Source organism: Muntiacus reevesi, chromosome 8 (assembly GCF_963930625.1).
Source record: "Muntiacus reevesi chromosome 8, mMunRee1.1, whole genome shotgun sequence".
Classification (NCBI taxonomy): Eukaryota; Metazoa; Chordata; class Mammalia; order Artiodactyla; family Cervidae; genus Muntiacus; species Muntiacus reevesi.
Window position 1 is genome coordinate 27,892,295 of NC_089256.1, and position 21,280 is coordinate 27,913,574.

At 51.0% G+C, this 21,280-nt stretch overlaps 1 protein-coding gene and 1 non-coding gene across 4 annotated transcripts in view; one reads left to right on the forward strand and one right to left on the reverse strand.

Moving 5' to 3' along the window:
* Positions 1–21,280, forward strand: part of DOP1B (DOP1 leucine zipper like protein B) — a 123,075-nt gene that overhangs the window by 22,301 nt on the left and 79,494 nt on the right. For all 3 annotated transcript variants that reach the window (XR_010664218.1, XM_065943006.1, XM_065943007.1), the window contains exons 3-5: positions 11,992–12,173; positions 12,576–12,746; positions 19,179–19,368. Coding sequence is in view for 2 of the 3 variants with exons in the window: in XM_065943006.1 (XP_065799078.1) it covers positions 11,992–12,173; positions 12,576–12,746; positions 19,179–19,368 (543 nt within the window). In the remaining variant the exon portion in view is untranslated. The remainder of the gene's footprint in view (positions 1–11,991; positions 12,174–12,575; positions 12,747–19,178; positions 19,369–21,280) is intronic.
* TRNAC-GCA (transfer RNA cysteine (anticodon GCA)) lies at positions 5,474–5,544 on the reverse strand. The gene has a single exon. It is a non-coding gene; the product is annotated as a tRNA-Cys (tRNA).

The following is a 21,280-nucleotide window of genomic DNA, read 5'->3' on the forward strand; positions in this document are numbered from 1 at the left end:
AGATGCAGGCACGTGACCTTCTCTGACCATGAGATGTGGCCGGGTGGTTTCGGGAGAGGATTTCCTCTAATAACAGAGATAAGAAAGGAACCATCTGTGTGTTTAAACGGCAGGCTTGTGTTTATTGTTGAAACCGTGTATACATGGTGGTTAATTATTTCAGCCATCTCTGCATCATGTATGTTTCAGGGTTTAGACTGCACTCTGAAGAGTGTGTTTGCCCCTCATGTTCATTTGCCTTTCATGTGGTTTACCGTGGAGCTCAGTTGCCTTGACCTTCATGATTTTCCATCACTAGCCGGCCCCCCTACAGTGTAGTGATTCCCTTTAGTGAACCCATTACACGCTTCTCATCCATTATATTTCAAACCTAGAGTCCTCCAAAATTCTCCACTCTTTTTACTGATAAAGACAGCAAATGAAGCTTGGGCTGTTCTGCACATGGTGTTTCAGCCCCAGCGGCCCATCCAAGTCCACGGAGTAGGGCAGAGGGGTGGTTGGCGTGTGGACATAAGGGAGGCATGTCTTGCAGTCAGCAAAGAATCAAGTCTGGAAACCCGGAAAGTGCTGGAAAGCATCACAGTAGCCCCTGAAGTTCCTAAACTGGGGGGGGGGGGGGGGGGCAGAGAAAGGAGGTGTAGTGATGAGCGCAGTGGCTCTTAGAGCCCACACGCCATCAGTTCAGAGGAGAGGAAGCAGAGAGCCACATGTGCGCACACGCATCGTAGCCTGCCCCTCCATGAGGCCGTGAAGCATTCGTTGGGATGTTTCGAGAAGCGTTTTCTGGCCTAGTGTCGGACTCCTGAGTCATGTCAGCCAGGAGCCTGAGATGGCCCCTGATGCCATGTGCATGCACACGCCTGCACACACATGAAATCCTGATGCCCTGGGGGGCAGGACTGGACTCAACACCCCAGAGGCTTCGGCTCCCTTTGGAGTCTGGTCCGCGGGACCAGCCTGAGAGCAGGTGATGGCGTGTTTTCTGTTAATAACGTGAGATGATGGTTGGCGGCAGCTTGGGGCAGGCTGGACAGCCAGCAAGGGCCCGAGAGCTCCTGCCTGGTGCCCCCGTTGGAGCCCCGGTTCCCTGTCACATCGGCCCTGCCCTCGGCTTCCTGATCTTTCTCATGCGTGAGGCCCTCCTGGTCCTCCCTCTGCAGCCAAACCCGCCGTACAAGCTGATAGAAATGAGTTTCTGAGACTCGCCGAGCAGAGCCCAGGCCCAGGGCTCGATCCACTGGTTCTTGGCACATGTGGTTGGTTCGTACCCCTCTCTGTGCCCCGTGAGGTCTCTTCAGGCGTGGAGAGGCTCAGCCTTCAGTCCATTCTTCCTGTGCTGCCAGCGTGCTATTTGTTCAGAAAGTACCAGTGTGTGCAAGCTCCAGCAGTAAGGAAAACCAGATGCAAAAGAAATGATCTTTAAGAAAATTTTAAAAGAGAAAAAAAAAAAATGTGTCCTATTGGGTCTCTGACGGATGCAGAAGGCTGAGTGAACCGCGCGTCCTGGGCTCTGCGGGCAGCTTTATGGCTGGGACTGCGTGGCGTGGATGAGAACTGACTCAGTAAGGAAGCAGCTCTGCGGGCTTGCTCTCAGCGTTGATCAGAAAGCAGTACAGCGACACACAAGTCAAAGACCTTTTTCAGCAGGAAGCTTGTCCTGAATGAAGAAGTTGGACCCGTTTCACTCCCTCCCCCCACCACGAAAACTGAAGCTGGCCTCGCTGGCTACCTGGGATCCCGGCCCCCCGCCCCAGCTCTCGGAGGCCATGGTGACATGCCAGTCTCCCCAGCTGTCTCCTACCTGCCCCAAGCCGATGTGGTGGCCAGTCACTGCTGTCTTAGGGCAGGCCAGATGCTCTCCAGCGAGGCTTGCTTTAACACGGGAAGTCCTGGCGGTTTGTCTGTATGCAGTGCTGTCCTGTTTTTATTCCGTCTGAAGGGCACCGTTGCTGTCCCTGGCAAGTATTTAGTGATTGTTCAAGCTTGTGCCACCTGGCCGGTCTGACTCACTGTGCAGCTTCATTTTTGTGGCATGAGATGAACATCCTTATAAAATGACCGACTTCCAGAAGGAAGACATGCAGGGCCGTACCATGTGCTTGACAAGAGCTGGGGTTATAAATTGGCTTCCTCAGCATCCCTTTATAGACAAGCGTCAGGCATTCATCAGGCATCCTGAGGTCAGCACTAACACTGGGAGAGCAGGTCTTGGCTGTCATTTTCAGATTAATTTATATTAGAGTATGGAGAAGGAAGTGGCAACCCACTCCAGTGGTCTTGCCTGGAGAGTCCCATGGACGGAGGGGCCTGGTGGGCTGCAGTCCATGGGGTCACAAAGAGTCGGACATGACTGAGTGATTAACACATATTAACACATATTAGAGTGTAGTTGCTTTTCAACATTGTGTTTAGTATCCACTGTCAGCAGAGTGAATCAGTTATCCGTATACATGGATCCACTCTTTGTTAGGTTCTTTTCCCATATGGCTCATTGGACTATAGAGTTCACTGTGCTATACAGTAGGTCCTTGTTAGTTATCTGTTTTATATATAGCAGTGTGGACATGTTTTCTTCTAGGAATTTTTAAAGGAAACATTTAAAAATTTATTTTAAGGGTTAGAGCATTTTTAAAATGTAATTTAACTCTCCCCTCACCCATATTATTAAATTGCCCTAACATTTTAAAAATTGTGATTAAAATACACATAACATAAAATTTATCATCTTAACCATTTCCAAGTATATTGAGTTACTTTTTGATTCCACGACGTGCCCTTTTGGAATTTTTAATCATGTTTCTTACGTAGAGCTGTTTTAATCATGCTGGGAGTCCTGGAGAATATCAGATTGTCAGACTGGATAATGTCAGAGTTAAACAAAAGAGAAACATAGACGTTGCCTTGGGTGGAGTGAAGCGAGACACTTCCTGGTCTCTATTAATGGAGCTCAGATGTGGTTCAGACCTTTTCTTTGCAACTTAGATTTTGTATTTTATTATTTTGTTCTAAGATCAGTCTGCTGAGCCTGTGAATACAATGAGGTTAAAACTATTGTAATTATATCTTAATTATAGCTCAAGGAATACTGTAAAATAATACAGTGCCTGAGTGAAACAAATAAGGAAGTTTAATTTCCTGTCTAATCATATTTTTCCTTTCTGGTTAGCGTGTTAAAAGTAATTTTGAAAACATAGCCATGTTTTCCTTCCCAATTCATCTGTTTCCCTGAGGTATTTATTCTACACTTGTAGAAGAACGTTTCACTCTAAGTATACATTGTTTTCATTCAATATTCGTGCCTGAGTGGTGTATGTGAGTGTGTGTGTGTATTAAGTTTATTGGCTAGTCACTTTGGGTTTCTGTTTTCCTAAACAACGCAACCCAAACAATGAAGCTTCCCTGGAAATATTCCCTGAGCTCAGCTCACTGGAGAAGTGTCTTGCCAAAGTGAAATGCCTGGATGGAGGCTGGAAAGAGGAAGGCAGAGTCAGGGTGGGCCTCCCTGACCTGAACCGGGTCCAGCCCTGGTGGCTCTTAAACAGCTCGAGGGGCAGGAGGAGGGAAGTGGGTGTTTTCAAGCTCTAGCCGGTGGGACTCGGTTCTGGGGTGAGGAGGCACTATATTGCTAACTAAAGGGTAAGGAACTCCAACTCTTGAGAGGGTGGACCAAGTCCCTGGAGCCCTTCAGGACTGTTAAAAAAGAGGCCCTTTGCTCTCTGGTCAGGAAAGGGTGTTCAGTTTAATCCAAGGCGTGAACGTCACTCAGGAGTTCATGGTCCTTGCAGCTCAAGACCGGTCCGGCAAGAGCAGCTGGGTGAACACAGCATTCATTTCTTTCTTGGTTTTTGGTGGTGAAATATACATAAAGTAAATTTCACCATTTTAACTGTTTCTGAGCGTGCAGTCCAGTGACATGCAGCGTCCTTCACTGCAGTGCAGCCGTCACCACCGTTTATCCCAGAACTTTTGCCTCTTCCTGAGCTGGAAACGCCCTGTCCATTAAACTCACCTCCATTCCCCCTCTCCCCAGCCACTGGGCACCACCAGTTACTTTCTCTTACCAGTCGACTACTCTAGATACCTCATATAAGTAGGATCGTATAATATCTTTGTCTTTTTGTGTCTGGCTTATTTCATGCCGTGTCTTCAAGGTTCATCCATGCTGTAGCACATGTCAGGATTTCCTTCCTTTCTAAGGCTGAATAATATTCCATTGTACGCACAGACCACATCTGTTCATCCATTCATCCATTGATGGGCTCTTGGGTCGTTTCCACCTTTGGGCTATTGCGAATTGTAGTGCACTGAACATATGGGTGTGCATATAACTCTCTGAGTCCCTGCTTTCAGTTCTTTTGGGTGTGTGCCCAAAAATGGAGTTGCTGGATCAAATGGAATTAATAATTTGGTAAGCAAATCAAGTGTTTAATACTATGAGGAGTACAGCGGCTGACCCATCTTATATTCCCAGCAGCAGTGCCCAGCACTCAGTTTTGAAACCTCACTCTTGCCTGGAAAATCCCGTGGATGGAGGAGCTGGGTAGGCTGCAGTCCATGGGGTTGCTATGAGTCGGACCCGACTGAGTGACTTCACTTTCACTTTTCTCTTTCATGCATTGGAGAAGGAAATGGCAACCCACTCCAGTGTTCTTGCCTGGAGGATCCCAGGGACGGGGGAGCCCAGTGGGCTGCCGTCTATGGGGTCGCTCAGAGTCGGACACGACTGAGGTGACTTAGCTAGGACAGAGTTGCTCCGGGGACAAGGTCTGCTTCTTCAAAAGCAGCAGAGGCTGAGGGCACCAGGGCCCACCAGGCTCCTTCCAGAGGAGCTGCAGCAGAATGCCTCCTCCGGCCCCAACTTCCCACCAGGAAGTGTCTTAGTGGGCCGGCCATGCTGGCCAGACGCTTAGCTTATGCCCCAGGGTGACAGCGCTGGTGCTGGAGTTAACAGCCCACAAGCAGAGGTGCTCCTGCATCCAGGGTGTCTGGGTGAAGAAAGCCGCCAGGGCTGAACCTGCACTCGGTGCTCTGAATACCTAACAGCCAGAGCGAGGAATACATCTTTAGATAACTCCTGTCCTAAGTTTTCCTTAAAGACATGGAGCCAATTCTCTCCATGCATTAGTCCTCAGTGAGACAGTGGGAAAGTCTCATGAAAGTAGAGACTATATGTATATATAGATAGATTTTTTTTTAATCTATTAGGTGTGTATATATTTGGCTGCACCAGGTCTTAGTGGCATCATGTGGGATCTTCTGTCTTCATTACAGCATCTGGGATATAGCTCCCTATCCAAGGATTGAACCTAGGACCCCTGCACTGGGAATGCAGAGTCTTAGTCACTGGTGTGTGTGCGCTCAGTCGTGTCCGACTCTGTGACTCCATGGATCATAGCCCACCAGGCTCCTCTGTCCATGGAATTCTCCAGGCAAGAATACTGGAGTGGATAGCCATTCCCTTCTCCAGGGGATCTTCCCTACCCAGGGATCGAACCTGGGTTTCCTGCATTGCAGGCAGACACTTTACCACTGAGCCACCTGGGAAGGTAATTTTTCCAGTAGTCATGTACAGATGTAAGAGTTGAACCATGAAGAACGCTGAATGCTGAAGAATTGATGCTTTCAAACTGTGGTGATGGAGAAGACTCCTGAGAGTCCCTTGGACAGCAAGGAGGTCAAACCAGTCAATCCTAAAGGAAATCAACACTGAGTATTCATTGGAAGGACTGATGTTGAAGCTCTAATATTTTGGCCATGTGATGGGAATAGCCAACTCATTGAAAAAGACCCTGATGATGGTATACATTGAGGGCAGGGGGAGAAGGGGGCAACAGAGGATGAGATGGTTGGATGGCATCATTGACTCAATAGACAGGAGTTTGAGCAAATTCCAGGAGATAGTGAAGAACAGGAAAGCCTGGTTTGCTGCAGTCCATGGGGTCGCAAAGTGTCAGACATGCCTGAATAACTGAACAACAGTTCCTCAAACGTTCTTCTTAAGACATCTAACTAGTGTCCTTATTTACTTTTGTGACAATAAAGGACATTATTTGTAAGTGATTAGATTTCAGTCAATTATTTTATAATGCAGTGCATTTTGTCTCCATCTTTAAATCTGATACTAGCACTATGGCTCAGATCATGAACTCCTTATTGCCAAATTCACACTTAAATTGAAGAAAGTAGGGATAACCACTAGACCATTCAGGTATGACCTAAATCACATCACTTATAACTATACAGTGGAAGTGAGAAATACATTCAAAGGATTAGATTTAATAGAGAGAGTGCCTGAAGAACTATGGACAGAGGTTTGTGACATTGTACAGGAGGCAGTGATCAAGACCATCCCCAAGAAAAAGAAATGCAAAAAGGCAAAATGGTTGTCTGAGGAGGCCTTACAAGTAGCTGAGAAAAGAAGAAAAGTGAAAGGCAAAGGAGAAAAGGAAAGATATACCCATCTTAATGCAGAGTTCCATAGAATAGCCAGGAGAGTTAAGACAGCCTTCCTCAGCGATCAGTGCAAAGAAATAGAGGAAAATAATAGGATGGGAAAGACTAGAGATCTCTTCAAGATAATTAGAGATACCAAGGGAACTTTTCATGCACAGATGGGCACAATAAAGGACAGAAATGGTATGGACCTAACAGAAGCAGAAGATATTAAGAAGAGGTGGCAAGAATTCACAGAAAAACTATACAAAAAAGATCTTCATGACCAAGATAACCACAATGGTGTGATCACTCTCCTAGAGCCAGACATCCTGGAATGTGAAGTCAAGTGGGCCTTATGAAGCATCACTACGAACAGAGCTAGTGGAGGTGATGGAATTCCAGTTGAGCTCTTTCAGATCCTGAAACATGAGGCTGTGAAAGTGCTGCATTCTACATAGCAGCAAATTTGGAAAACTCAGCAGTGGCCACAGGACTGGAAAAGGTCAGTTTTCATTCCAGTCCCAAAGAAAGGCAATGCCAAAGACTGCTCACACTACTGCACAATTGCACTCATCTTACATGCTAGTAAAATAATGCTCAAAATTTTCCAAGCTAGACTTCAACAGTATGTGAACCGTCAACTTCCAGATGTTCAAGGTGGATTTAGAAAAGGCAGGTGAACCAGAGATCAGATTGCCAGCATCCGTTGGATCATTGAAAAAGCAAGAGAGCTTTTTATAAGCAGGAGAGCTTTCAATACTAGACCAGCTGACCTGCGTCCTGAGAAATGTGCATGCAGATCAAAAAGCAACAGTTAGAACTGGACATGGAACAACAGACTGGTTCCAAATCGGGAAAGGATACGTCAAGGCTGTATATTGTCACCCTGCTTATTTAACTTGTATGCAGAGTACATCATGAGAAATGCTGGACTGGATGGAGCACAAGCTGGAATCAGGATTGCTGGGAGAAATATCAATAACCTCAGATATGCAGATGGCACCACCCTTATGGCAGAAAGCAAAGAACTAAAGAGCCTCTTGATGAAAGTGTAAGAGGAGAGTGAAAAAGTTGGCTTAAAGCTCAACAGTCAGAAAACTAAGATCATGGCATCCGATCCCATCACTTCATGGCAAATAGATGGGGAAACAGTGACTGACTTTATTTTTGGGGGCTCCAAAATCACTGCAGATAGTGACTACAACCATTAAATTAAAAAATACTTGCTCCTTGGAAGAAAAGTTATGACCAACCTAGACAGCTTATTAAAAAGCAGAGACATTACTTTGCCAACAAAGGTCCGTCTAGTCAAAGCTATGGTTTCTCCAGGAGTCATGTATGGATGTGAGAGTTGGACTATAAAGAAAGCTAAGCGCCAAAGAATTGATACTTATGAACTGTAGTGTTGGAAAAGACTCTTCAGAGTCCCCTGGACTGCAAGGAGATTCAACCAGTCAGTCCTAAAGGTGATCAGTCCTGAATATTCATTGCAAGGACTGATGCTGAAGCTGAAACTATAATACTGATGCGAAGAACTGACTCATTTGAAAAGACCCTGATGCTGCGATAGATTGAAGGCAGGAAGAGAAGAGGACAACAGAGGATGAGATGGTTGGATGGCATCATCGACTCAATGGACATGAGTGTGCGTAAACTCCAGGTGTTGGTGATGGACAGGGAGGCCTGTCGTGCGGCAGTCCGTGGGGTCGCAAAGAGTTGGACATGACTGACTGAACTGAACTGAACTGTCATAATAAGAGGAGATGCTTGTTGATTGCTTACTCTGCGCTAGACCCTGTGTGTGATATATCATGATGCTTGCAACTTTGTGAGGCCCCTTTATTCCTGTGAAACTGCATCCCAGATAGGTTAAGGGGTTCACCCAACAGAGGATGGAACTGAATTCCAGACTGTGACCCCGAAGCTTGTGTACTTAAACCAGGCATTATAATAACCTCTGTCTCATTGTTTGTGTAACCTGTTTTGAAGCACTTATTAAATTCCAGCCTCTGCAAGAAGTGTGTTAACAAAATCACTATGACCCAAGCGCTATTTTAGTCCCATTATTCGTGATGAGAGTGGTACAGAGGGCAATCTGTATCATAACTGCTCCAAGGAGCAAGCTTGCAAATACTGTCTGACCGAATCCTGACTGTGGGCTTGATGAACCCAGTTCATGATCTCTGAGTGTCTCTGCTCTACTCCTGAACCTGTGTGTTTCATCTGACTTACCAATCTGATGGGTGAAAAGAAGAGCACTTCACGGAAGTTTTAATTTGTGTTCTTTTTAATCAGAAAGGATGAGCACCTTCTCGTTTTTCTAAGTACTGTCTGATTCTGTCCTTTGTTCTTAGTTGCTCAGTTGTTTCTGACTCTTTGTGACCCTGTGGATGGTGGCATGCCAGGCTTCCCTGTCCCTCACTGTCTCCCAGGGTTTGCTGAAACTCATGTCTCTTGAGGCGGTGATGTCTTCCAACCATCTCATCCTCCGTTGTCCCCTTTGTTCTTGCTGGTCTTCAAATCTGACAGCTTCCTGTCCCTCAGAGGCCCTGACCCCTGACTTGGGTATGATGTGTTTGCTTGGGTTAGCGTGGGCAGAGTACAGTGAACAATTCATTCCACGTGTTCTGGTAGGGTCTCAGTTCTCAGTTATGTTTCTTTAACAAAATTAAATGGAGTAACAATTTTAAAGGAGAAAGCAATAGCAGCCAGCCTTGTTCATTTGGAATGAATGGCTGTGCTTCCTTGTAATTCCGTTTATATGGGAAGATTTGTATCAGTCAGGAGAGGCGAGGTTATGCCATGGTAACGAACAATTCCCCAAGACAAAGAGCTCAGTGGTTTTCACAGCATGGTTGAGTTCTGCCTCTGTGGCTCAGTGGGTGGTTTCTGCTGTCTGTAATTTCTCAGGGGCCCAGTCTGGGAGGGGCTGCAGTTCGTGGCGGGGTCTCCATGATCTTAGAAGCAGGCAAAGAAAACCCATTGGGCCTTGAAGTCGGCTTCTGAAGCCTTTACCAGGAGTGACACATGATGCCACTCAGCTCACTGGCCAGGGTAGGTCATGGTGCCCACCCCGGTGCTCAGAAGGGTGGAGAAATGAGATCCTGCTGACGTACAGCCCCGGGGCTGGGGGTGGACAAACACTTGCGGGTCCCAGGTGACCCCCTTAGGAGCGGCAGCCCATCTTCTGCACCTCGAGTAGCAGAGGTCCTGAGACTGTGCTGAGCAGAAGTGAGATTGTGACTTAAACAGCAAGAGGTCTGCCTGACGGACGTAACAGGTGAGGCCAGAGCTGGTTCTCCTCCTCTGGGATCGGGGAGAAAGTATCCCAAGTATCGAGAGCCCGGTGGGTCACAGACATGGTTTCCTAAGAGCCTTGTCAGGATCGGCCAGCTCACACCTGTTGAGCCCGGGTGGTGCGTTCCGATCCCACCTGCCTTTCTGTGTGTCCGAAAGTTGTCAGATGTGCTCTGTCCTGTGTGTTTCCCACTGTTGTCTTCTCTTGGCCTCAACGCCTCAGATCTCATCTGCTGTCAGAGCACGTCGTGCCAGGTCACTGCCTCAGTTTTTTTTTTTTAACACGAGCACATTAAAAGACACTGGTTGGCTTTCCCTTTCTTTTAAGTCATCCAACTCTTACAAATAATATTTTAAGGTATTTCCTGATGATCTCGAGATGATGTTTTTTTTTCTTTAGAGGTAGTTTTATTGATTTTGAGAGTTCGGTTTACTCTATGCTTCTGGTGGAAAATGTCATTTTCCTTCATTTCCCTTGACCTCCTGCATAGCCTCAGTGTGTGTGTTAGAGTTGAGATCATTTTCCTTGTTTCTAGAAAGCAAGCTGTCACGGGCCTGAGACCACATGGCTCTGACACACGTCGGGTGATGTTCCTATGAGCTGTCTGCCTTGGGAGGGGTCACTGTGCAGAGAGAGGTTTCAAGAACAGCAGAGGAAGAAGGCAGATCCGGCCCCATACAACTCACATAGCTCAGCCCAGGAGCGGATGGAGCTTCGCTCCACGCTGCCCGTCAGCAACACGTGGAACCCTACGGAGCACAGCTCCACGGGCACCCTGCCTTGGGGGGGACGCTCCTGCCTCCCTGAGTAGGTGCTGAGCTGAGTCCAGTGAGGAGAACATTCAGGCAGAGCTGCTGGGGGTCGGCGGGGGGCAGGCAGGGTCCTCTGTGGACCTGTGTTGTTAGAAAGTTTGAAGCCGAAGCATTGAGAGATGGGGCTGGTGAATCGGGCTGGAGTCTGCCGTGGAGGCCTTCTTGAGCAGCTTTGTAAGAAGCGTGGACTTCACCCTGTCAGCTTTCAGTAAATATTTGTGTGAGTCATGTGGATTGTTCCACGGGAAGGGCAGGCATTTGGTGTATAAGACTGAGTCACGAGGACCCACCCAGCGCTCTCGGAGTGGCCACTTGATGCCACAAGGAACAGCATGGACCTGCCCCCAAGAGGGAGGCGCCCTGTTAGGAGGAGGTTCACCCACCGTATTTCTCAGGTGCAGCGAACGCCCAGGGACGCCCTAGCACAGACCAGGCCCACAGTCCTGGCTTCCTAGCTGGCGCTACTGGTAAAGAACCTGCCTGCCAATGCAGGAGCCACAAGAGACAGGAGTTCGAGCCCTGGGTCAGGAAGACTCCTGGAGGAGGGCGTGGCAACCCACTCCAGTATTCTCGCCTAGAGAATTCCACGGACAGAGGAGCCTGGCGGGCTACCGTCTATGGGGCTGCAAAGAGCTGGACACGACTGGGTGACTTAGCGCACACACAGGCCCGTGTCCTGCTGGAGGAGGCCCGCTCGGGGTGGGGGTGGGGACTGTCATCCCACACCAGCAGGGGTCTGACTTCCTCCTGTGGAACTTACTGGCGAAGACGCTGGGAGTCCTGGCCTAAAAGCACATGGCTCCCAATCTCTGCTGGGTCCTCCCCCTCCAGCCCCCTGAACCGCACTCAGAACACCTGGCCGTGTAGCGCAGCTGGGAGGTTGATGGGAAATGCAGGCCTTCGGCAGCTCACACACAGGGCTCTTCTTGGGGACAGGGAGGTCTGTTTTCTGCTTGGTTGCGGGTGTAGACTTGAGGCTTCCACAGACAGAAGCACGCGGCTTCACAGGAAGCTGGCCTGATGGAGTCAGAGGCCCTTTGGAGGGAACGCATGTACGGCATGCTCAGCCGTGTCTGTCTCTGCGACCCCATGACTGAAGCCCACCCACCAGGCTCCTCTGTCCATGGGATTTTCTAGGCAAGAATGCTGGAGTGGGTCACCATTTCCTTCTCTGTTGAAGGGACTTAGGGTCTCCCCCAGTCTCGAATCTACACTCTGCGTCCCCTCCAGCAACACCAGGGGCTCCCGCAGCCCCGTCTCCCCGATGCTGGCTCACAGCCCTGACCCCTAAGCCCTCCGGAGTGTCCCTGTGTCTTCCTGTCCACTCACATCCTGCCTCTTACTCCCGCGCCGCGGCCTGCTGGGTTCTTCCGGCTTCAGTGGCTGTGTGCGCCTCTGTCCGCGTCACCCCCTTCTTCCTCACCTGCCTCTCCTCTTGTCTTCCAGGCTCTGCAGAGTAACCTGAGATACTCCCTGTTGCCCAGGCGGCTCGTCATCAGCAAGAGATTAGCCCAGTGCCTGCATCCCGCCTTGCCCAGTGGCGTGCACTTAAAAGCCCTAGAAACCTATGAGATCATCTTTAAGATCGTGGGGACCAAATGGCTGGCCAAGGATTTGTTCCTGTACAGGTAATGCTAGCTTCTCCCACCACTTCCCTCTTCTGTTTCCCAAGGAATCCATGTTTCGGTTCACCAGAGCAGGAAAGGATGCACAAAGGGAAACACGAAGGGATGCGTCCGTTCGCCACGAAGCCGTTCGTCAGGAGGTTCCCCCAGCGCCCGCCCTCCGGAGTCCGTCCTCCCTGCCTTTTCCCCCTGAGCTGAAACGCCCTGTGTGCACACTGCCTGTGGACTGCCCGAGGCCCGCACTGTGTGGTGACCGTCCCAGGACGGCTGGGCACCTCCGTCACCAGCATAGACGGCCGGCTGGCGGCTCCCGAGACCCCCTGGGGCTGGTTGACCCCCTTCAGAGCTTCTGAGCAGGCCTCTCATTTTCCCTCCTCTCCCTTTTTTTTTTCTCTGTCCCCAAAGCTGCGGGCTGTTCCCACTTCTGGCTCACGCAGCCATGTCGGTGAGACCTGTGCTGCTTGGCCTATACGAGAAGTACTTCCTCCCGCTGCAGAAGCTGCTGCTGCCGAGCCTCCAGGCCTTCATTGTCGGCCTGCTGCCCGGCCTGGAGGAGGGCTCGGAGATCTATGACAGGTGGGTGTTGGCCAGCGCCCTTGGCCCCCCCCGCCCCCCAGTATGGGGGGTGCCCGCTTGTGTTTCATTCCCCTGCTTTATGAGAAATGGGGGAGACATGCGGAGAAGACCTCGGAAGCAGGGTAGGTGCAGAAGTCAGGCTGACGTTCACATTTCTGTGGCGTCTCTGCCTGACGAAGTACCACGTGCCCCTTCGAATTTTACCACGTTTCCAGGTGAGGGTCAGGAGGTAAGAGAGTTCCCCAGAGTCTCTCGGTCTGTGGGCGGCAGGAGATGGGGTTCTGCCTCTTAACGTGTCAGGTTCTGAAGTTTTGCTCCCTTCTTCTGTATACTCGTGAATGTGAAAGCGTTCGTCCCTCAGTCATGTCTGACTCTTCGAGAACTTACGGACTGGAGCCTGGCCGGCTCCTCTGTCCATGGGGTTTCTCCAGGCCAAGAATACCTAGAGGGGTTTGCCATGCCTTCCTCCAAGGGGATCTTCCCGACCCAGGGATCAAACCCAGGTCTCCAGCATTGCAGGCAGATTCTTTACTGTCTGAGCCACCGGTGAAGCCCATTGTTTACTAGGCTGCTTCCAAATGAAAAAGCAAGGCTGGGTTTCATTGATGGGTAGGGCTCGGCTTGACGAGTTTCAAGCCCCTTGGAGAAATTTGGCAAGCTCACAGGCATAGAAGTTCATGCAATGGTGTCTGTCTGTTTTTCTTTCTTTTAATTGGAGGCTAATTACAATATTGTGGTGGTTTTGGTCACTGCTTAGGATGGTAAAGAATCCGCCAGCAATGTGGGAGACCTGAGTTCGATCCCTGGGTTGGAAAGATCCCCTGGAGAAGGCAACGGCTACCCACTCCAGGATTCTGGTCTGGAGAATTCCATGGACTGTATAATCCATGGGGTTGCAAAGAGGTGGACACAGCTGAGTGTCTTTCACTTGAAATGGGAGAGAGGATTTATCCGTTCAGACCATGGCATGTACACAGAGAATCGTTTCTGGAGAATTGTAGTGTGAAAACTCAACTTCCAGGGTGTGAACTGTTCTGAGTGATGCCCCAGTGATGAACCTCTCTTCACAGGAGCCATTTCCAGAGCCCACATACAGCTGGCCAGGAGGTCCAGAAACCTGCATGCTTGCACAAGTTTCCACGTGATGGCCCAAAGCCCTGCTCAAATCTTCCCCACACCAGGGGTCCCAGCCATGCCACCTTTGCCTTATGGTGTCAGCTGTGGCTGGAGGGTCCGGGGCATGGAGTGGAAGCAGAGATTCCATCCAAGGCCCACTCAGAGTGCGCCCCTCAAGGAAACCAAATCAGAATGTTTGCAGGATGGTGGCTGGTGACCCAGGGTGCATTAAAGTCGCGAGCATCCATCCTGGTGTTTGATATGCCCTTGGCCTGTTTCAGGTTTCCACTCAGAACGGGTGGTGGCTCTCCACCTCCCCATGGGGAATCCACCTTGGTGACCTGCCGAGTCACTAGCATCCACTTCCCTCGGAGGCAGAGTCCGTTTCGTTGCTGTTTTAAACCCAGCACCATGGCCTGTGAGACCGGGTGGGCGTGTGGGTTCAGGAAGAATCAGGGTCATGCAGAGTTAGCAAGCCAACCTTTGCCCAACTCTGCTCTTCACTCCTAGCCCCAGGCTCTTTCTAGAAGTTCTGGTCCATTCATGTTTTCCTAACAGATGTTTGCTGTTAATGCTCCCCCCCACTGCCCGCCATCATCTAAAGATGAACACTTCAGCTCCCACAGTGTAAGGCAATTTTTTTTTTAACCTGTAAGAATGAATCACACCAGAAACTTGTTAGTAGTCAGGGTGTTGTCATGTATTCTCCCAGGTGATCAATGAATGTTCATTTGAATAGTTGCGCTCCAGCCGATGAGCACGAGTGTTTTCTCCTAATATTATGATTTCTCAACATTCAGCCATGAGCTGAGTAAAGCTCCGTGAGTCACGGGGTACATGCGGCTGTGACACAAAGCCGGATCCGGCGTCTGCAGCGCTCAGGGGTACAAGCGACTGGCCTTCCGAGGTGAAGGCTGAGGCAGGGTTGTGTGGTCTCTGGGCGTGGGCGTGTGGGCCCAACAATCAGGTGGCTACATGTAATCCAGGTCAGTTTGAGAGGGTTCCTTCCTCACCTGCTCAGGAATTGAGTCAGACACCCACCCCCACCCCCACCCCCAGGAGATGCTCTGCAGAGGGTCTGGGGGCGGGGCAGTCACGATGTCCGAGTGGGCGGAAGACGCTGAGGGGTGGGTGAGTGAGCGTGTCGGTACTGCTGAGTCATGGCTTTCGTGGAGGCGGGGACAGTTTCTGGTCCATGTTTGTCAGTGAACCATAAGGCAATGGAGATTTTGGCCAGCGTTCGGACTCGTTATTCACCCTGGCTTTCTAATAACCCTTTGATGTCCACAAACCACTCCCACCCAGAATCCCTTTTGTAAAGTGCACACGGGGTGCCCATGTGGTCTGGTGTGGGTTGCTATACGAGGAAGACAGGGTTCGTGGTTGGAAAGCAGGCAAAACCCGGCTCCCCAGACATGACCCTTGAACTCAGTGGCTCTCAGCCTAGGGTGGCTCCGGCCCCCGGGGGACACTTGGCGACACCTGAGTACATTTTTTGGGTGTTACAGCGGGGTGGGGCGGGCGCTCCTGGCATCTCGCGGGTAGAGGTGAAGGGTGTGCCTGAACGTCCCAGGATGCACATGATTGCCCCCACTGCAAAGGAGGGCCCAGCCCCCAGGGTCCACGTGGTACTGGGTGAGAAACCCTGATTTAAATGGCAATGGGCAGATCTTCATTGGCCTCTCTTCTGGCCAAGGCCCGCACCACGCTGATGAAGCCCTGCTGGTCCCAGAGTTTTCTCCCTCCTGTTGTTCAGTCGCTAAGTTGCGTCCAACTGTTTGCAACTCCAACCCCATGGACTACAGCATGCCAGACCTCCCTCTCCCTCACAGTCTCCCAGAGTTGGCCCAGGTTTACATCCGTTGAGTCGGTGATGCCATCCAACCATCTCATCCTCTGCCGTCCTCTTCTCCTTTGACTTTCAATCCTTCCCAGCATCAGGGTCTTTTCCAGTGAGTCAGCTGTTCGCATCAGGTGGCCAAAGTGTTGTTGCAGCATCAGTGTCAGCATCAGTCCTTCCAATGAGTATTCAGGGTTGATTTCCCCCTTCTCTGGTATATGCCTGATGTGGTGCAGGGTGCTGTTGTTACTGCCCTGCTGGTTCAGATGGTCACGCCCCAGGCTATTTGGTCTCATGACAGTTCAGCTTCCACGAGGGTCCATTCAGCAAGTGACCTCGCGGCCAGAGTCAGGAAGTGCCCGGGGCCTGCGGCACACAGCCCGCCTTCCTCACTGGCTGTCGGTTGAGTAGAAGAGAGAGTGTCAATGTCGTAGGAGTGAGCTTGCGTTCACAGAGGACAAAAGCAGCAGCTAAACTGACTGAGGAAGGGGTTCGGGGTTGGTGTGTGTGTTTGGTTTTATTAACTGTCGATTTTAAATAGAGAAGATTTCCATTCTGGATGCTAAGCCGTGCACACTTATTTTGGAACTTCACAGTTAAGGTGATATGAGTAATTCTCTAGTAGACAGTTAATTAGCCTTTTTTTTCCCCCTGATAGCTCAGTTGGTAAAGAATCTGCCTGCAACGCAGGAGACCCTGGTTCAATTCGTGGGTTGGGAAGACCCGCTGGAGAAGGGATAGGCTACCCACTCCAGTATTCTTGGGCTTCTCTTGTAGCTCAGCTGGTAAAGAATCTGCCTGCAATGCGGGAGACCTGGGTTCGATCCCTGTGTCTGGAAGATCCCCTGGAGAAGGGAAAGGCTACCCACTCCAGTATTCTGACCTGGAGAATTCCATGGACTATAGCCATGACAGAGTGACTCAGACTTTAGCTTTTAACCCCAGTTATCTTGCTCTTTACTTTGCTCTCCATAGCAGTTTTGTTGTTTAGTTGCTCAGTCATGTCCAACACTTTTGTGACCCCATGGACTATACAGTCCATGGAATTCTCCAGGCCAGAATACTGGAGTGGGTAGCCTTTCCCTTCTCCAGGGGATCTTCCCAACCCAGAGATCGAACCTAGGTCTCTTGCATTGCAGGTGGGTTCTTTACCAGCTGAGCCACAAGGGAAGCCCATTTCTTTAATAAAGAAAACTGGGCAGTGTTCTCTGAATATTGAAGAAGGGATAGTGTAAGTGGCATTCCCCAGGCTCTCGGATGGTGGAACCCCCTCTACCATAGCCAGTGTTCCATGGAATATGCTTTGGGGATACGCTTTTGTAAGCAAAGGGCGGGAGAAAGCAGTGTCCACGCTGTAGTGTTTGTGATGGGTTTTAGCTTGGCATTGGTCTTGTGTGATAGGGACCCTGGAGAGGGGAGCTCTCCGGGGGCTTCCTGGATTAATCTGCTGCTGTGGAAATCCCTTCCTAGCTTCGACCATCCTGTCCATCCGCTGTGTCCACAGTGACCCGTCTGCCCTGCTCACCATAACTGTAGCTGCTGAACAGTGCTTCTACCCCAAATTAGGGCTTTTGGTGGTTTTCAGAGCTGGGCAGAGATAAGCAGTATTTGTTGGCTCAGCCTTGATAGAAGGCTGATCAGTACCTTTAGCCACTAAACCATTCTATGTCCTTCTAAGCATTTGGCTGTTTCTGATGCTTCTTCATTTTGGTTTTTTTTTTTTTTCTCTGCGTCATTTGCTACGAATATTTTATGAGTCAAAAAGGTTCACACTAGGTTTAAGGAAAACAGAATTAATTTTTAATGTTGAAAAGTAGTAAACGCTTTTTTGGTACGAAATGTTTAAGTATATACTGAGCAAGCTGAACTTGGGCAAACTCCAGGAGATGCTGAGGGACAGGGAGGCCTGGTGTGTTGCGGTCTGTGGGGTCACAAAGAGTAGGACGTGACTTAGTGGCTGAACAACAACAAGAGCAAGCTGCCAGCAGCATGGGTCACAGTAAAACGGGGAGAGTAGCATTCGTCTGACAGATTTCTGGAGGGCCAGCTACGTGTCAGATGCTCATCTGGGCACTGGGGAGGGTCAGCCACCAGAGCAGAGCCGTGCTGAGTGTGTACTCAAGAGACGCTCATGCATTTTCATCCCTTTTCTCCGCCACGGCTGAGAGATGACATGCACACGGCTTTCATTTGTCCCAGGCTCCAGTGCCAGGAAGCGGATATAGGGTTGCTGATTCCAGAACCCCACTGCTTTATACTGGGCTTGTCCACCTGTCTTTTTTTCCCCTCCTGTGGTCGATGCAAATAGAAAGCATGTGAAAGATGGAATCATTTCAGATTTCAAGTCAGACCCCCTCCTTAAGTGAAATCCCTTCGTGGGAGCTGCCTCCACTGTTGTACTGACGAGTGCCGTCACCAGGCCCACAAGTTGCATTTTCACAGTTCGCGGGAAAGGGCCCCACTAACCGCAGGCGCCCCCCAAGCAGAGAGGGGCCCGCGTCGGTCCGTGTCGGTGGAAAAACAAGCCCACACCCGCCCCCATCCCCCGCCCCCCCCCCCCCCCCCAACACACACAATGCTGCTTCTCTCCGAGGAGGTCCGTCCAAGTGCTGATGTGATGTCATGGCATCCCAGGTAAAGATAAGACCTGAATCCATGCGGGTGGTCCACAGGAGGGCTTCCCTCAGTGGGAGCCGGGGTGTGGAGGTGCTGGGGGCAGATTGTCGGGAAAACGGCCCCAGACCTTCTAGAACATGCCAGGGAGTGGGAGGTCCAGGCAGCCACTGTCCCCAGTATTTCTGAAGTCCAGTGTCCCTGGGCACGTGTGGGGCCGTGCTCCAGTCAGGGATGTCTTTATCACTGAGTGAGTGAGTGATAGTCGCTCAGTCGTGTCCGATTTTTTGTGACCCTCTGGACCATAGCCCACCCGGCTCCTGTGTCCATAGGATTTTCCAGGCAAGAATACTGGAGTGGGTTGCCATTTCCTTCTCCAGGGGATCTTCCCGACCAAGGGATCAAACACAGGTCTCCCGCATTGCAGGCGGATTCTTTACTGTCTGAGCCACTATGGAAATCTTTATTATTACTTAGGTCTTTAATCAGTCTTTGTTTTGTTTTTTTTTTTTTTGGCGCATTAACGGCTCCTCATGCTTTTATACAGGGAGGCCGGTCTGCTCATCTCCTTGGGGCAGTGGGCCTGCCTCCCACAAGCACGGTGACATCCGTGGTGAGACCAGAGGTGGAGATGGATCTCTGTGCCCTGAGGGGAACACAACTGGTCAGATGCTGCCCTTCGGCCAAGACGCGGCCCCTCTTGGTGACACGCTTGCCCTAGCAAATTCAGTTTTCAGTGACAGCTGGCGGGCGGGCGGACAGACACCGAAGGGGCATGCGGCGGCGGCGGCAGCTCAGAATGAGGAAGGTGGCGTTTCCCTGGCCCGCGGGGAGCGCCCTGACGCTGTGCTCTCTCGTCCTAGGACGGACGCGCTGCTGCTGAGGCTGTCCTTGGTGGTCGGCAGGGAGGTCTTCTATGCCGCCCTCTGGGGGAGTGTCCTGGCCAACCCGTCCATCCGCCTGCCTGCCTCGCTCTTCGTGGTGGGCCACATCAACCGGGGCGCGCCCGGCCAGGAGCAGAAGTACATGCTGGGAACTGACTACCAGCTCACGGTGGGTGCCCCGGTCCTGGCAGGGGGTGGGGGGCGGGCGGGCACCGCGGGGAGCGGAGGTGTTCCGAGAGACTGGGCAGGTGAGGAGGCGGCCTCACTGTGCGGCCCCGATGGGGACGCGGGTCTCTGACACCTGCATCACCACGTGCGTGTTAACACGTGCCGCTCACACCCGAGCAGGGCCTTTCAGGAGACCCCGTGGCTTCTGCAATACAGGTGGGTCCTGAGAGCCCCCGGCCGGGGGTCTGCTGTTGAGCCGCAGCTGTGTTTTCAGCCCCCACCCCCCCACCTCTGTCATGCTGACCGCTGACCACCACCTGCAAACCGGCTCCCTCCTCTGGCTCCCGCCGACCTCCCGTGTGTCCTCCTCTCCTCCAGCTGCTCACACACCTACATTGTCCAGGCTCGTCAGGGGTCTGGCCCCAGGCCTTCTTCCCTGGAGGTGACCTGCCTTCTCATGACCTTGAAAACTGGGCATTTCTCAGATCTGTTGTCTTTTCTCCCCAAACTTCTCCAGTTCTCCACTCCAGAATACTGCAGTGGGTAGCCTCTCCCTTCTCCATAGGATCTTCCCAACCCAGGGGTCGAACCCAGGTCTCCCGCATTGCAGGCAGATTCTCTACCAGCTGAGCCACCAGGGAAGCCCAAAAATACTGGAGTGGGTAGCCTATCCCTTCTCCAGAGGATCTGCCTGAACCAGGAATCAAACTGGGGTCTCCTGCATCGCAGGCGGATTCTTTACCAACTGAGCTGTCAGGGAAACACTCCCAAACTTCAGTTCAGCTCAGTCATGTCCGACTCTGCGACCCCATGGACTGCAGCACGCCAGGCCTCCCTGTCCATCACCACTCTCAGAGCTTGCTCAAACTCATGTTCAAACTCATTCTGAAACTCATGACTCATGTTCATCGAGTCAGTGATGCCAGCCAACCATCTCATCCTCTGTTGTCCTCTTCTCCTCCTGCCTTCAGTCTTTCCCAGCATCAGAGTCTTTTCCAGTGAGTCAGTTCTTTGCATTAGGAAGCCAAAGTATTGAAGTTTCAGCTTCAGCATCAGTCCTTCCAATGAATATTCAGGACCGATTTCCTTTAGGATGGACTGGTTGGATCTTGCAGTCCAAGGGACTCTGAAGAGCCTTCTCCAACATCACAATTCAAAAGCATCAGTTCTGCCCTGAGTCACAGCAATTCTCCCAAACTTAACACTTGTTTATTGGCTTGCAGTCTGTCGCCACCTAGTGGTAAACCTCGCTTCAAACTGAAAACGTTCAACACAATTCAGTGTTAAGAAAGCGGGCAGCGATTCCTTACCCCTCTGAATCCATTCCACCTTGCACCATGGAAATAATAGATCTTCCTGTGGGGCTCTCCGAGGAAAAGAGTGATGAAGGGACGTTGTCCGATGCTTTTTTTCACAGACACACTCCCTCCTTCTCTGCCCCATATTCTCTTCCTCCATTTTCACTTCCCTGCTTTGGCTCCTTCGGTCTTGTTCCCGGACCATCATCTAATTTTCTGACTGATTTCTCCCCATCTCTTCCCTCTCCCATCCAGTGCTTTTTTGGTTGCTACGAGACTTGGCTTTGCTGAAGCATAGCTTTGCTTAGATCTTTTCTGTGCTTGGAAAATTACCTGCTGCCAGCAGATAAAGTCCATCCTCAGGAGCGTCCTGACGGTCTGCTCCCAGCCCCCAGAGGCCTGACTCTCCCCTCCCGGCCGTCTGCGCTCCCAGAGCCCGCCGCCCCTCCTGACCCAGCACGTCTGTGATGCCGTCTTCACTCGAGCCGGTCCCTCCCTCGTCCCACGCTCACTGCCCGTCTCTTCCCTCCCATCTCAGTGTCCATCCGGCCTGTCTTTCAAGCTCAGCTTCCCCACAAAGCTTTGCTGTTCCCCCAGTTGAACGATCTCACCCTC